General features: G+C 47.3%; 1 protein-coding gene across 3 annotated transcripts in view; it reads right to left on the bottom strand.

The window, feature by feature from the left end:
- The window catches only part of Sdk1 (sidekick cell adhesion molecule 1), a 551,006-nt gene that overhangs the window by 141,947 nt on the left and 393,609 nt on the right, over positions 1–15,450 (bottom strand). For all 3 annotated transcript variants that reach the window (XM_010642816.2, XM_033764800.1, XM_010642820.2), the window contains 4 exons: positions 15,147–15,339; positions 9,264–9,362; positions 3,025–3,216; positions 29–150 (listed from right to left, as the gene is read on the bottom strand). In XM_010642816.2, the coding sequence (XP_010641118.1) occupies positions 29–150; positions 3,025–3,216; positions 9,264–9,362; positions 15,147–15,339 (606 nt within the window). The remainder of the gene's footprint in view (positions 1–28; positions 151–3,024; positions 3,217–9,263; positions 9,363–15,146; positions 15,340–15,450) is intronic.

The raw sequence follows: 15,450 nt of genomic DNA, 5'->3' as shown, positions 1-15,450 counted from the left end.
CAGGGGCCCAATTTTATGAGCCACATACCTGCCCCTCCACAATCCACCTGGAGATGGATGTCTTCCCATTGTAGCCTGGTCGGAACTGAAGTGTGGCGGAACGAGGGCTGATGTTGGAAATGACCAGGTTGGATGGGGCACCAGGAAGGTCTAGAGAAGGATGAGGGAGATGAAAAGAGAATCAAATTCTATCACAAATTATGGCAGTTATCAAACTTGTCAGCAAGGAAACAGTTTCAACATTCTGTCCTCAGAAAGATTTGTTTTAAACCCATGAACGTAATAAGCAGTAGGGCGTCCCCTGAACATCAGAAAGTATGACTTCTATTTTAACGGGTCACACAAGGCTCCAGGCCATCTGATGTGGCAATAGGAGACATGTGCCTTGTTCATCTCTGAACACAATAGGTAATTAATGGGTACTTGTTGGATGAATTAATGTTAATTCTTGAAATGACACCAAGAATTGGGAATTTCTTCCCTATTATTCCCATGATGCCTTGGAAGTTGGGATAGGGAAGGCAGTTTCCAGGCAGCATGACAAGGCAAGTGTTCAGGTCTTGAGCCTAGGATTCTTGGGCATAGTTTCCAAGACAACGAAATTCAGGTGACAGTGCACTCTTCCCACTTTGCCTAATCGGTTGCTCTGGCAACAAGATAAGGTGGAAGGTTAGACCCCTCATCTGAAATTTCCTATGGCTTCAACCTACTCACAGGCAGAGATCCTTGGCCATCCCTGTCAGAAGTATAACACTGGGTATGGAATGTGAGAGTTTATATTATTGTGCAGTGAGAAATACTCAAGAGAGAGATAATGGGATGAAATGAAGAAAAGCTGCTTTTTGCTTGCATTGTATCTGAGGAGTGACTTTCTAACTTGCATTGCTGGGGGAGTTTAAAGGCAGGTCTTGCCCAGGGACAATAAAAGCACTTTGGTGATCAGTTTGATATTGGCACAGGCAGAGTCACTAGGATCTTAAGGGTCCTTTCATATCTAATATAATGAATTTGAAGCAGAAAATGTTTAAATCAGAGGACAAGTGACTCTCTTCTTTGTATTCCTCAGCTCTCTGAGCTTTTAAAATGACTCTTCACTCACTAATGGATGTAAATCTCAAGCACAGCAGACAGAACACAGTTCCCCAGAAGGAATCGGCAATGCAGGAGGCTTTTCCCACAGGTACTCAGCTGCTCAGGCCTGTCTAAAACCACTCTCCAGCTACTGGGACAGGTCTTCAGCAATATGTTCCAGCTGTCAAAGGCTAATACAATACAGTGGGGTCTTCATTCCCCCTGACTTCACTTCCCTCTGAAGACTACAGTAATGCTGGATGCAGAGCCTTTTGGAGGCTAGCAAGTCCATCTCCCTGGCTGGGATGGACAGTTCCAAGTTGTCCTAGCAAAAACCCGGTAACTCACACAAGATGCACTTCCAACCTTCCCCACTGTCGGTGTATGCAGCCCTTTTTAACAAATTAAAACAGTATCCCATTGGCATCACTACTGCTGTGGAAGTACTAATGCTATTTCAAATATGTGCTTTGGGAAATAGCTTTAAATACTTTAAGTGTATGTTATGGGAACTGGCTATTGTGCAACATAAATGAAAAAAAAAAAAAGAATCTCTTTGTAAGTTGAAGACTTAAAAGAATGCTGAATTGCCTTTGACCATGGCTCTCCAGGTGCAGTGCCTGGCCAGCAGCAGGAACATCAGTGAGATCTAGACCCAGGGGTGTCCAGAACCTCACCCAGCTCCATGAGTCAGACTCTCAGGGTGGCCCAGCTCCCTGTGGCATGGCTGACCCATGAATCTGGTGTATGTGGCAGTATGAGGGCCGCTGCTTCTGGGAGACAGAAAGACTCAATCAAGATTTGCCCTCTTGGCAAAGAGTGGCTGGACTCAGGCAGGAGCCTCCTTTTTCACACACCACTAGAAGACACAGTGCCCAGCAGAGCCCCCTGTTATCCAAGGCTGAGGGTTACATTTAGAGTGGCTTCATGCCAAGAGGCAAGGGATGGGGGACATGTGGGCTCCTGTGGGGTTCTTCTCACTGCACACATCTTATTTGTTTTGCACTCTCTTAAGATCATGCATGCCACCTTCCCAGGAAAATAAGCAGTTAGGATGACTGGCTGGAAGTGGGAAAGTGCAGGGGCAGATGCTGACTTCACAGAGGTCTTTCCAGCCCTTATGAATGAGGTAGTCTGATTTTTCTCGAAGACCTGAATATGGCAAACAGACATGTTCTAAATGGCAGAAGTCTCATAGCTACAACTGAACTGACTGCCCCATGGTACTTTCTCACATTCATGAGCATTTGTGAACTCTCTGGAAAAACACATTCATTTCAAACTTAAACAGAGAAGAATGAGTTGGGTAGCAATTGTCTAAAACTGAAACGGCACGAAGACATTTAGTGAGATCATCTGAATTTCAAAAGGACTTGATGACAGGTATAAGACACAGCTGCATAGATGAGCGAGCTTGGCGGATGGCTCGTATGTGAGCACTTGAGCCCAGGGCAGAGCCTTCCCCTTCTCCTCTCTTTTCTCCTCCTCCTCCCCCTCCTCTTACTTCTTGGTCTCACTGCAAACCCCAATTCTTACTATTTTCTTGGGTAAATAAATCTCCGTGTTTCTTATTCTCAATTGCAATCTGAGTGCTTCCTATGTCCTCTCAAAGGCTTCTACCTTCCATGTGTTGCTGGCTGGCGGCCACTGGAGGTCAGGAGCCTCAAGTTCTCCAGACCACATCGGGCCTCATGGAGTCCAAGTCTCTCCTTTCCCTCCAGTGTGTTTCCTCATAGCCACACACTCACAGGAGGGGCAGTAAGGTGTGCCAGATGTGCTGGAACGTGAGGGAGAAGATGGATCAATGTTACTTACCTCCACACACCCCAGGCTGACACCCTGCCCTGTCCCAGGTACTGGGTGGCTCTTGCATGGAAATGCCATCAACATCGAGTACCATGAACCTCTACTGGAAAGGCAAGAGCAGGAGGAGGATGACAGGATCTTACTGACCTGGGGGCACTCCAGAAGAGATGGTGGATGAGGTGGCCAGGCCCACGCCCGCAGCTGTCACTGCAGCCACCTCGATGGTGTAGGTGGTGAGGGATGACAGACCTCGGATTTTGTATTCATGGGTCATACTGTTAAGGGTGTGTGTGAGCCGAGAATCATTCTTCCCATACACCTCCCAGGAAATCCGGTAGCCTGAAAGGACAAACAAGAGTGAGTCAGGGCCTCCGCCAGGGAGAGGGGCAGGACTGGACACCTTGTGGTGGATTTGAGAAGGTGGAGACTGGGTCTCACCAGGGTATGTTAAGGTCATGGAAGAACCCATTGCCTGCCTAAATGGAGCTCCGAGTCAGAGCTCCTTCCTCTGTATTCCTCGGAAGCTTGCCTGGGCCCCTTCTCATACCAGGGTGGCCTGTTCTCTGTGGTAAGACACAGCAGCCTCTCCAGGACAGGACCTGTGTGATATTTGGTGACCTTGACACTGGCACCTGGAATAATGAACAATAACCAGCCCACTGTGCTCCATTAGCCTCCACTGCTCAAGTTATGGATGCACACCACCAATATTCCCATTTTTATGAGTTGCTATTTTCATCACACAGTGCCCTAAATCAGCAGCTTGCTCTTGGATCATAGCTAATTTGAGGAACACTTCTTTGTCCTGTATGAAGTGACTGACAGATGATTCTTACAGTTTGCAAAGAGCTTTGCCTAGAAGTCTCTTTTCACCTGTGTGCATGAGTTTTGCTTCTAGCTGTGTCTCTCTTTTTTGAATATCCTGTTTTCCTAGCAAAATTTAATTTCCCCCTGTACTCTATTCAGTCCAGTGGGGCCTCATAATCACAATTTATTCAGCCTCAGATTCCATAGTGATTTGGGAGTTAGAGAAAAATACTCAATGAGTGCCTGAGTCGACCCCTCAGTGGGAGTTTATGTGGTTAGAGAATGCTTAAAGTGTCTTCTAGAGAGGGAAGCAGTGATGGAAAGAGCCCTTAGGTCCTTGGGCAAAGGAAAACTGCTGAAAATGTGTGCTCTCCCTTCCTTTTGGTTGATACCCTGATGATGCTGAAGCACTGGACACAGCTTAGCTTCCTTCCATTTTGATGAAAGCAATAAATAAAGCTAGAAAGTTGCACTTGCACGTGAACAAGAATTTAAGGAAAGCATCTTGGGACTTTAATATTTTGAAAGAACAATTAATGTTAGAACCTGCTCCCTTCTCATGGTGCCTGCAGCCATCATACATCGCAGAGACCTTGGTGGGTTGACACAGAACTCCAGGCTAGGGTACAGCAGCTGGGAACTGCAAAGGGTAAAAGGCACAAAGAGGATGCCTGACCATGGAGCTCCAGGCAGCAGAGAGCCTAGAATTATATCAGCCAGATGGCTGAGGGTCACTAAACCATTCTCCTCCATGCAGGCTCATGGCTTCTCCCAAGGCCTGGTCCCCTTTCCCTCCTCACATCACTGGCAAGGGCTGGCTCCCATGCTGACCCCTGACTCTACCTCCTCCACCTTAGCGCTGGGTCTTAGACGCTGTCCTGGTCATCTGCATCTAGCCTGATTATCCTCCACATATATCAGCTTCTTCCTTTTTGCTAATTTGAGTTTGGAAATAACAGCACAATGAGTCAAACAAAGCCCTTCAGGGCAATGAGTCCTAAAAACATCAAACACCCAATCTGTTGTTCCAAGGACCTAGGAGTATCTTGAATACCTCACAGGCACTAGTTCATGCAATCTGCACGAAGCACCTTTGACACCAGCACACTGTTACCCTCACTCTTCAAAGGATGAAAATAGGGCCCCAGATGCTCCAGGCCTGCTCCATGGTACCATACACCTTGCCTCCCAAGGAGCCTGCTTTGTCACCTTCTCAGCCCTGCCTAAACTTGAAAGCTACCCCTGTGCTTGGGTTATATCTGATAAATCTATGCTCAGGAGCCAAGCTGGATGGCCAAAGAGGAGGCCATGCTGAATGCTATCACCTACTCCGCCAAGAAATTTTGCTTAAAAATTTATTAAGCACAGAATTGTGTCTATCATATCAACCTGAAGCTGAAACAGAATGATTCCACCATCTTCAGTAAATGTGGCACTGTTGGGATTTATCAGAACCAAAATTGATCACGTGGCATGCTTATTGTTATGGACACAAACCCAAACTAAAAGGACAACAGAACAAGTTTGTACCTGTTAGGAAGATACAAGGAAAACATGGGCAGAGAGAACACAATGGCCTGGAACTGTAGATAAAGGATGGCTCGTGATACTTCCTTGTGCAGACAGACAAGACGGTGGGCATGTGGCAGGAAGAATGCTGTCCACTCTCACACTGCTTTGGGAACTGTGTGGTGGACTCCAGCAGCTCTGGCCAGCAACTGTCATGTGGCTGTGGTGTGGGAGAGGATGGGGAGAGGGCACCTGGAGCCAGAGGCTGAGCACACCCAGCTTGGCGTCCTACCGGCTCTGAACAGCTGCCTAACTGAGACGAACGACCATAGGAGCTTCAGAAATAATTTTCTCTTGATCTGAGGTAAATTCTCTACAAGAGAGCAGTGCATCCAATCACAGACTGTCTGTCTGCATCCTAGCTCTCATAAATCAGAGTTTACAGAGGGAGAGGGGAAGATACTGAAATTTACAATGAGAGCACAATGCGAAATTTACTCAGGTGGGTGGGTGTGAAGCTGCCCTCAGCACTTCCCTCTCATTCTGGCCTCAGATTAGAAGGATGGGGGCACTTGCTGTGGATGTAGGCTGATAGAGCATTGTTTCTGTCAGGGTCCCCAACCATAAAGTGTACAGGGACAAGCCATTAGCTTTTATGGATTTCCTAGGCTGCCTTCAGCAGCCACCACACCTAGTTAGGACACACTGGGAAAGAGGCGGTGCCCACCAGCACTCCCCGAAATTGTCTCTGAAAGCTAGGTTTGCCTGAAAATATAGTTTTTCTTTTGTTCTACTTAACAAAATACTTTCAGCACAAAGCACAGCTGCACGGTGCTTCCAGTACGGTCCACAGGAGGCCTGCATCCGCTTAGGGTGTCAGACCATCCAGTGGCAAGAGCTTCCCAGAGGGCCAGCACCACAAGGAGGCGATGGGTGACATCCGGCTAGGGACGAAGGCATTCTGACTCACTCTGTAGGGCCTTGTCTTCTACAGTGCTTCTCCAAGTGGAAAGAAGTGCAGGGCAGGTACAGTGAGGGGATAGCATGGGGAAGGGGAGCCTGTGGTAGCACAGTCACCTGCAGTCCAGGCTGTAGTTGGGGGCAGGCTGGCAAAACTCAACTGGGAAAAGCCAGAGTTCCGAAGGTCAAGTTTCACAACAAACAGAAGACAATTTCTTGTAACTATATGTATTTGTTTAAATAAAATGCAAAAATGAGTTCATTAAGCCCCATTAGCTGGTGAGAACAGATGAGCAAAAACTGGAAGTATTGGCAACACTACTTAGCTGAGATCCTGCCTCTGGCTTTCCCTTAAAGCTCTAAAACAGGATTGATTGATGGCGAGGGTGTTCAGAAGGTACGGGGCTGCAATGGCCTGTGTGTCTGTGGCAAGGAAGCCCCTGAAGGACAGGATGTTGAAGGAGTCCGAGCCGGCTTTCTAGAACATGGCAGACTGTCCAGACAGGCCTGGACAGATGAGAATCACTGGCCTTTCTGTAGGCAGCCCTACCTCTGAACTCAGAGGCCGAGTGGCTCGCACTCCATCCCTGGAAGGGTCCTTGAAGGTCTACTCTGGAGCTTTCTCTGTGACTCCTCCTGATAAGCTGCTCCCACCCTCTCCCAACCCCGGCCAGTTTGTTCTTCCGTGCTTTGAGAGGTGGAAAGCAGTACTAAGCCAGGCCAGGTCCCTGCTCCCCTTCATGCACTCCCTCCAGAGGACAGGAGGAGGGGAATTTCTTATGCTACACAGTCAAGTCTTGCCTGGTACAGAGGTTTCAGCACAGCAACACATGGGATGGGTGCTTTAGTATCCTGTTTTCGCCGTCCAATGTGGGCATTTAAGACCATGAGTTTCCTGAACGCAGACCCTAGTGGATATATTTACTTTATTTGAAGTTAAGGGTTAGGGGACATCAGTTCCACTGGCTCCATGAGTGTGATCTGAGCATCCAGTTCTGAGGGGTCTCTGGTAGATCAGAGGCATTTATCATGAGTAGAAGGCTAGTACCAGATGCGCTGCTGGATGGGACAGAATGGAAGAGTTTCCGCAGGGATGCGGCTCTGATGCTGTACCTGGAGTACCTGGGACACTGAAAGGAGCCTCTGGGAGTGGTGGCCCTGATGCAGCAACAGACAAGGATACCCCACACTCCAGTTCTTCCTGTGTAAGCTGCAAGCCTGGGGAGCTTGGCATCTAGACAACAGCATGCTGCCTGCCTTTGGGCATTTCCTATCTGGCCACAGCACAGCAGAGTTTCTGGCAGTTGCTATGATAAGGAGACGAGTGGCATAGAAAAGCTACCATGAAATGGAAAGAGGTAGCAGGTCTAATGTGACTGCTTGATTTTGAGCAGCTGGGCAGCCAGGGCACACAGACTTTCCTTTCACTTACTGTGCACTGGCTTTTAAATGGCTACTTGGTGGCTAGTACATAAAATGGAAGTTGCTGGATACAATAAGCAGTACTGTCAGGCATGTCTTTGCCCTGGAGCTTCAGGAAACCCACTGAGACCTGCTGACAGGGGCAGACAGGAATCTTCTGGGTAGGACAGAAGCACACCTCATACTCTGCTCTAGCACATGGCCATGTAGAAGAGGACAGAGCACAGACACTGGGTCCCAATACCAACTGGGCCACTTGTAGTGTTAGGACAAGTCAAGTGTGATATGGGGAAGCATCAACCTGCAGGGCTGGGTGCCCACTGCAGGGGAGGCCCGGGGATGGTCACTGCTCTGCTCTCCAGCACCTTGGAAGGAAGAGGAAGGGGCCCTGCAGCATGGCAGCTGGGTAGCAGGGTTAGGCCATCATTCTTGTCTCCATGTCCAGGTTCTGGCCACCTGGAGAGCAGGAATTTGTGTCAGGGACCATGAGGCACTCAAGGAATTGGGCAGGCTCCCGAAGTCTGAGAGTGTGACTGTTGTGTGACCAGATGGCTCCAGCTCTACATGGACTCACTCCTGGATGACAAACTGCTCATTCAAACAAGGCCACCTGAAACCGTGGGCCTGGCTGTAAAATCTCCAGGGATGAGCCCCTGATGGGACATATGCTGAGGGCAGGCATGTGTGCATCTGGCGTCCTACAAGGCCAGACAGTAGGAATATGATGCGGCTTATGTGAAACTGCAAGAAATAGTGTGTAAAGGCTCCAGGCCAGGCAGTAGGCCAGCCCCTCCCTACAGTGTACCTCAATTACCCCTCCACAGAGCCCCTACAGCTGGAACTGAGGGTCTAAGGGGAGGTGAGCTGAGCCTGTGGGGTGGATTACAGTGCTCACAGCAGGGGTTGAGGGTCTGGGATTTAGCTTCTGGTGGGAGAGGAGCCCCTTCCACTTCATCCATGTCAACCTATGCTCCTTTTACCAAACCAGAAGCCCCCCTACCAAACTAGGATTTAAATTAAGCTTTAACTTGAATGGTTTCCAGCAACCTCTTCTATAAAAAAAACATTAAAAGCCCTGAAAATAGTGAGGTTCTTCCCCCAAGCACCTCACAGGGCAGTGGGAGAGTCCCACTGGAAAGGGAATACATGCAGCCCACCCACCAAGCTCAGCTCAGGACCGTTCCGGGTTGGGCTCTCCTCTCTGTTTACCTCTTCTTTCCCTTGAATCTTTCACCAATGCCACAACGGGATTGGGTAGAATACGAGATTTGGATTCTTGAGACCTGGACATCATCCTTGCCTTGCCACAAGTGGCACTGTGTAGGGAACCAAGAGGTGGGCATGTCGGCATAGTAGCTGCTGCCCTGTTGGGTGCATCTGAAAAACTGCAGTCTATCCATGCATATTTGCAACATAAAGGGAAGGTCACACAGCCGCTTCAAGTCTCAATTTTCCCCAAACTCTGAGGCTGCTGCCCACCCAGAAAAATGACCCCCATCTCAGTGTTCCCAGTCCTGGGGATATAGGACTGTCACATGTTTCTGAGATCCCAGGAGGTCTTGGGCATGGGCCCACACTCTAGTTTTGCTGAATACTACCATAGTGTTTCTTTCTGGCATAGGAAACTTAATGCTTTCTTTCTGGAAGTCAGGATGCTCACCTGTGTTGATGGGAGACAGGACACTCACCTGTGAGGATGCCGTTCTTCTCCAGGGGCTCCTGCCAGCTGACCTTGAGAGATGTGTCCAGAATCTCTGTGAAGCTCAGGTGGCCCACAGCTCCTGGTTCTACCAATTAAAAATAGAGGTACCTGTTAGCACCACAGCCTAATTCTCTTTTGATCAGATTAAGTGGTAGTTTCTAACTATGGAAAGGAAGTGGTGAACTAGGGCCAGCAGAAACCTGCAGGAAACATCAAGAAAGATGCAAGTGGGACAGTGGAACTCATACTAAGGTGTCTGAGCTGTTACTGCATGGATTATTTTGCCTCACTCTATCTCAATTACCATAACAGGAAGCAGTTACAGGAGACAGGGGTTTATGCACATCTCACTCTCTGTAAGTAGAGCCATTAGGCCATTTGGGCCCTGAAAAGCAAAAGCTCACATAGAATGCCCCTTAGCAGTCATTCGCAGCTCTGGGCCTGGGTTGGGAGGGGGCCTTGCAGCAACTGGAACAGGGACCCTCAGCTTAGGGGCAGGGCCTGCCCAAATTTGACCCACAGATAACACCTGGCCCACCTGATCCAGACTCCAACTTCCTACTCCTCTCCACAGTGGTTCCAGAGGGGCAGGCTGGGGCTGGAGAAAGTACTAGCAAGAATAGTTCCTTCCCCAGGGGCTTCCTGCAGCCTGGAGCCTAGAAGTGTGGGTGGAGCAGCAGAGGCAAAGTTAACGATGGAGGTAGAAGTGGATTACAGACCTTGCTGCACCGTGCACTCACTCAGCAGTTAAGGCCCCCAAACCTTCATCTACCCATCTGTAAAATGAGAGAATAAAACTGGCTCTGGAAGATGACTGGGAGAATAAAATATAAAACATGAGGGAGCTAGCACAGCCCTGGCACTACGAAAATGCTGAGTGAACAGCATCCTATGATCAGAGGATTCAGTCATTTAGATTGCAATTACTGCCACCAAAGAGGATAAATAGGAGTTAGTGATTTGGGCTTAAGGACATGCCGCTGCCAAGCAGACAGATAGGTGGAAGGATCTAGCACAGCAGGACTGGGAGTGAGGCACCTGCAGGCTGGACAGCACTTCATACCATAGTGCTGGTCAGCTTAGAGCCCTTTCGGGTTGCTGCCCCATCCCAGTGGGGTTGGTCCACCCTGCCTGATGATGATGTTGGGGAAGTAAAGGTCGGGGGGGGAATATGGATTCTCTGAGCAAGGGGTCCCTCAGCAGCAGCTGTGTGGGGTCTGGGGGAGCAGCAGAAAAGGTCATGTTTGGAAGGAGGCTGGGGGGCTGGAGGGCTGGTCCCCACTATGCGCCATGCTTGGTGTGTGTGGATCTCACAGGTATCCCCTGGTCTGGGGTTTCCCAACCAAAGCTGCTGGGTCTGCTCGTTTCCTGTGCTTTATAGCCTATTGCCTCTCAGACCATGCTCCCCATGCCTACCCCTCTCCATACCCAATCTGGGAGAAATGTAAGGGACCGAGTCCTAAACAGAGGACAGAAGAAAGGGTGGTTCAAAGGCAACAGAGGAGGGAAATACAACGCCTGGCAAAGAGACAAGAACAAGGTTGGTGTGTGCACATCTTGGTGGGGAACCTGCCCTAGCCAGGCAGAGAACACCCAGATCCCTAACGAACCTGCTGGGTGAGGCACACTGAGATCTTTTTAGTTAGCAAAATGCATTTTAAAAAATCCTTAAAGTCATGGGACAACATGAAGTAAAGGGAGCTGCCTCCTGCAGGAGAGGGGCTCAACAGATTCCTGCAGAGAAGCTTCCTTGCCTCGTAGGCTCTGCCCTGGCTCCTTCTGGTCTTGTTTGCACAGGAGGTAGATTTTTAGGTGAATTCAATACCTAGTTCCCAAGTGGTACTGCAATAAAGCTTTCTAACAAGTTGTGATTTTTAAAAGATGGTAGGTCTTTCGAACCACACTCACCTTGGTGAAACCCCACCAGATGTGAGGAAGAGCTCAAACACTGACAAATGCCACTTTTCTCAAATGGCAGGCAAGAAAATAGGATGGCTGTCAAGCCCATGTCATCCTCCCCCAGCCTGAGCATGCAGAAAGACATTATGACAGATTTCTGAACTGATGTGTTCTTTTTCGATCGATGGAGCAGCAAAGAAAGCTTTTTGCTCCTTTTATATTTTCAGTCTTTCTGCTTCCTGGATTCCTGCCCAAATATGCTATTTTCCAGTTCTGCTGGAACCAGCTGGCAAATTAATATTCTGTTTCTCTTTTCTTTCCCTCCCCAACATCTTTGTGTCCCACTCCAGTGCTGGAGAGTAGGCCTGGTACAGGAGTCCATGGCACGACCTTGGTGATGCACAGGAGACATCTCCCCAGGGCCGTAGCCCAGTCTTTTCTGGGCCAACCTCAACCCTGCCTTCATTTCACCTTTACATCTTGCTCTGTCCTTCCAAATAGAATAAACTGGCTCGCTGCCTGTAACAATATGGTAGTTTGGTTAGAAAATTCTAAAAGGCTAACACTGCTTTTAGTTTTGCTTGCTGAAAAGCAGATGCCATAGCAAAATAAGCACTCATTGAACATTCACCAAGTCAGACCATGTCCTGGGACCAAACCCTCAAATTTAATACAAGTGAAACCAGAGAAAGTGTGTTCTCCAATAATGGAGTCAGATTGGAAATCAATGGCAGAAAGATACTAGGAAAATCTCCAAACACATGGCAATTAGTTATTACTCTTTTAAACAATCTACAAGTCAAAGAGGAAGTCTCAAAGGAAGTAAGAATACATATAACCAAATGGAAGTAAAACTATGGCACATCAAAATATGGGTGATGCAGCTAAAGCAGCGGGAGTGAAATTTATAGCACCAGTGGTTATGCTGGAAATGAGAAAAAGGCTCAAATCAATTAATGTAAATGTTTCTCTCAAGAAATTAGAAAAAGGAGAGAAAAATAAATCCAAAGCAAACAGAGGGAAGGAAATAATAAAGAGCAGAAACAAATGATACTGAAATAGGAAATAATAGAGAAAAATCAATGAACCAAGAAGCTGGTTCTTTTTTTTTTTTTTTTAAATCAATATGATTGATGAACCTCGAGAAAGAATAGCAAAAGGCAGAAGATACAGGCCACCAGGAAGGAAATGGAGAATTCCTTCAAGGTAATACAGCCATTAAAGAGATAAGGAAGCTTGACAAAGGATTTTACAATCATAAATCCAAAATCTTCAGAGGAACAAATTCTAAAGAACAATAAACTACTAAAACTCAACCAAGCTGGGCATGGTAGCACAGGCCTATAATCCTAGAACTTGGGAGGTTGAGGTGGGAGGATTGTTATGTGTTCAGGCAAGCCTGAGCTACGTAGTGAGTTCAAAGGCCAGTCTGAGCTACATAGCAAGACCCTGTCTGAAAACAAAAACAAAAATTTCAACTAACATGAAATGGACAACTCGAATAATCCTATAACCACTGAACAAATTGAATTTATAATTCAAAACCTCCTAAGAAAGAAATCTCCAAATCCAGAGGGTTTCACTGGAAAATCATATCTAACATTTAAAGAGAAACTTACACTAGTTTGACATAATCCCTTCCAGAAAATAGAAAAAGAGGAAACATTTCCAAATATTTTATGAGACCAGTGTTGCTTGATGCTAAAGCAGACACAGCACTGGGGCAGGTGTGTGTGTGGGGGAAACCACAGGCCAGTATCTCTCATGAACTTAGATGCCAAATCCTCCATAAAATACCCACCAAGTGAATCCAACAGCATATAAAAAGAATTATACACTGTGACCAAGTGGGATTTATTCCCAGTACACAAGACTGCTTCAACATTTCAAAATCAATCGATGTAATCCAATATATCAACAAGGTAAGACGAAAAACCACACAATCACATTGACTGATACAGTAAAAGCAGGTGAAGAAATCCCATGTGTATTCATGACCAAAACTCTCAATAAACTAAGGATGGAATAGTGGAGATTGACTTCTGCTTGATAAAGGACACCTACAAAAATATCCTACTTAGTGATGAAAGGCTAAAGATTTTTTTCTCCAAGATGAAGAGCAGGAAAGAATGGCTGCTCTTAGCACAGGATGAGGAATTTTAGCCAGTGCAAACAAGGCAAGGAGAGAGATAGAAGGTGTATAGATTAGAGAGGGAGAGAGTACAGAAGACAGGTGAGCTACAGAATAAGAACCCTAAGGAGTTCTGTGGTTGGGGACCACTTAGCCCAGGATTCGGTGGTGGGGACATAAACCTTCACATGCTATCCACTGTGCAGAACTAACTGTGCATGTGCATGGAGGAGGATGGGAAAAGCTAGTCACTGAATGGTATCAATGTCAGAACCCTATTTGTGATGCTAGACTACAGTTTTACAAATGTGAACATTGGAAGGAACTGGGCAAACATGTACGGCTATCTCAGTGCTAATTCTTACAGCTGCATGGGAATCCATAACTCTCAATAAAAAGCTGAATTCAACATAAAGCAGAAGACAGATCAAAGTTAGAATATGAGAAGAACTTCCAGGATCAATTAATAGCAGCAGGAGGGCTGTGTTTTTAAATCTTGATTGAGGGTGGGTTCGGTGATCTCAAAGGATCAAAAACTGTTCTGTTCTTCCTGGGTGGCACTGTGAAAGCCAGGCTGCTAAGGTGTGGGAGGGCAGGAGAGGTCAGGGGTCAAGGCAGTACTTTATGTGTAAAGGAAATAAAGAGCTCTGGGCAACTCTATGCGGCAGCTAAGTCAGAGCTGCCCACTCTGGGTAAGGCAGACACGAACATATCTGAAGGTCAAAGAGCAGACGCCCATAGCCAGAGAGGAATAGGACAAGAACACAGACAGGGTGGGATGGAAGAAAGCCAGGGAGCTTGCTCTGGGGGGCTGTAACCTCTTCGGTGCCATGTTCTGAGACCTTAGGGTCAGGCAGCAAGTGGAGAGGGGCATGGGAGACTGAGCCAGACCCAGAGCTGGAGGAAGCTGGTGAGAGATAAGGGCAGCCCAGGGAAACTTAATAATATACATCATTGGTTTATCTCTCCTTACAAAGGGAAGTGCATACTTGTGGTAGACATGAGAAATTACTGAAAAATACAGAGAAAATGTAAAAACATTCTACAGACATAACACAGAGACAATAACTATGAAAATTACATACAAATGTATTTTGATAAAATTTAGATCTAATATGGTTTTGTAGGGTTTTTGACCATTAATCCTCCCAATTTTTTTATTTTCAAAGTTTTATTTTTTAAAATGGCTATGAAATATTAGTTATATTATCCATTCTGTAATTTTTTCCAGTCCTTCCCGTTTGAAGGAGGCATTTTTTGGAAAAATTACAGCTGTAATTATCCTTTTTGAATATAATCTCTGTGTGTGGCTGCGATTACTTTCTTGGGAAGGCATTATTAGCCACCGTTTTCCTGTCTCATCAGTTGCCCTGAGAGAGAAGAAACGGCAATTTTGAACAGACCAGAGGGAGACAATGCAAAGTTGAAGGCAAGGAGCTCAGAGGGGCCAGGCAGAGAGGTCCCCCGGTAGGGGGTCATAAGGAGGGGCAGGGAGGCAGTAATGGTGTGTGATGGAGGGTAGAGGACTGGAAGATGACATCTCGGCTTAGCAAGACCACAGGAGAAGCCCCAAGGCAGGACTAGTCCCTCCATCTCTGTCCCCAGAGTTGCCTCCTCTGGCCTGGCTCCTGCTATTTCTCATGGGTCACTGCCCTTCAGGTGTGGTAAGCACCTCACAGTGACTGCTCTTGCGGGGCAGTGAGCACCAGGCAAGCGCCCTGGGACACTGGCTTGCTTGTGCCATCTCTGTCCTGGCCCAGTGCTGGACACGGCAGGGCTGTATTCTGACACCTGACTAGGGACAAATGAGCTTGGAGGTCAGAGAGAGGCGATACTCACTGTCCTCGTGGGTCCACACGAGCTGCGGTGTGCTGGGGGGCCCATCCCCCGGCGTGGTGAAGCATAGGACAGATGTGAAATAAGCGGTGAACTTCTTCAGGTTTGTGATGTACCCATGGTGGATTCCGTGGAAGTCTGGGGCGATGGTGACTACAGTGACTGCCTCAGGGACATCTGATGGCCATGCCAGAAGCTGAGAGGGATGGGTGAAAAGAGATCCTTTTAAAGTCCACTTCCTCATTCCAATCTCTATCAAAATTTTATTTTGTAGTATGTCTTTAAAGAAAGCAGTCACAATTAAATC

Source organism: Fukomys damarensis, unplaced genomic scaffold (assembly GCF_012274545.1).
Source record: "Fukomys damarensis isolate Sample0158 unplaced genomic scaffold, DMR_v1.0_HiC HiC_scaffold_17, whole genome shotgun sequence".
Classification (NCBI taxonomy): Eukaryota; Metazoa; Chordata; class Mammalia; order Rodentia; family Bathyergidae; genus Fukomys; species Fukomys damarensis.
Note: the sequence above shows the minus strand (reverse complement) of the source record. Positions and strands in the feature narration are given on the sequence as shown.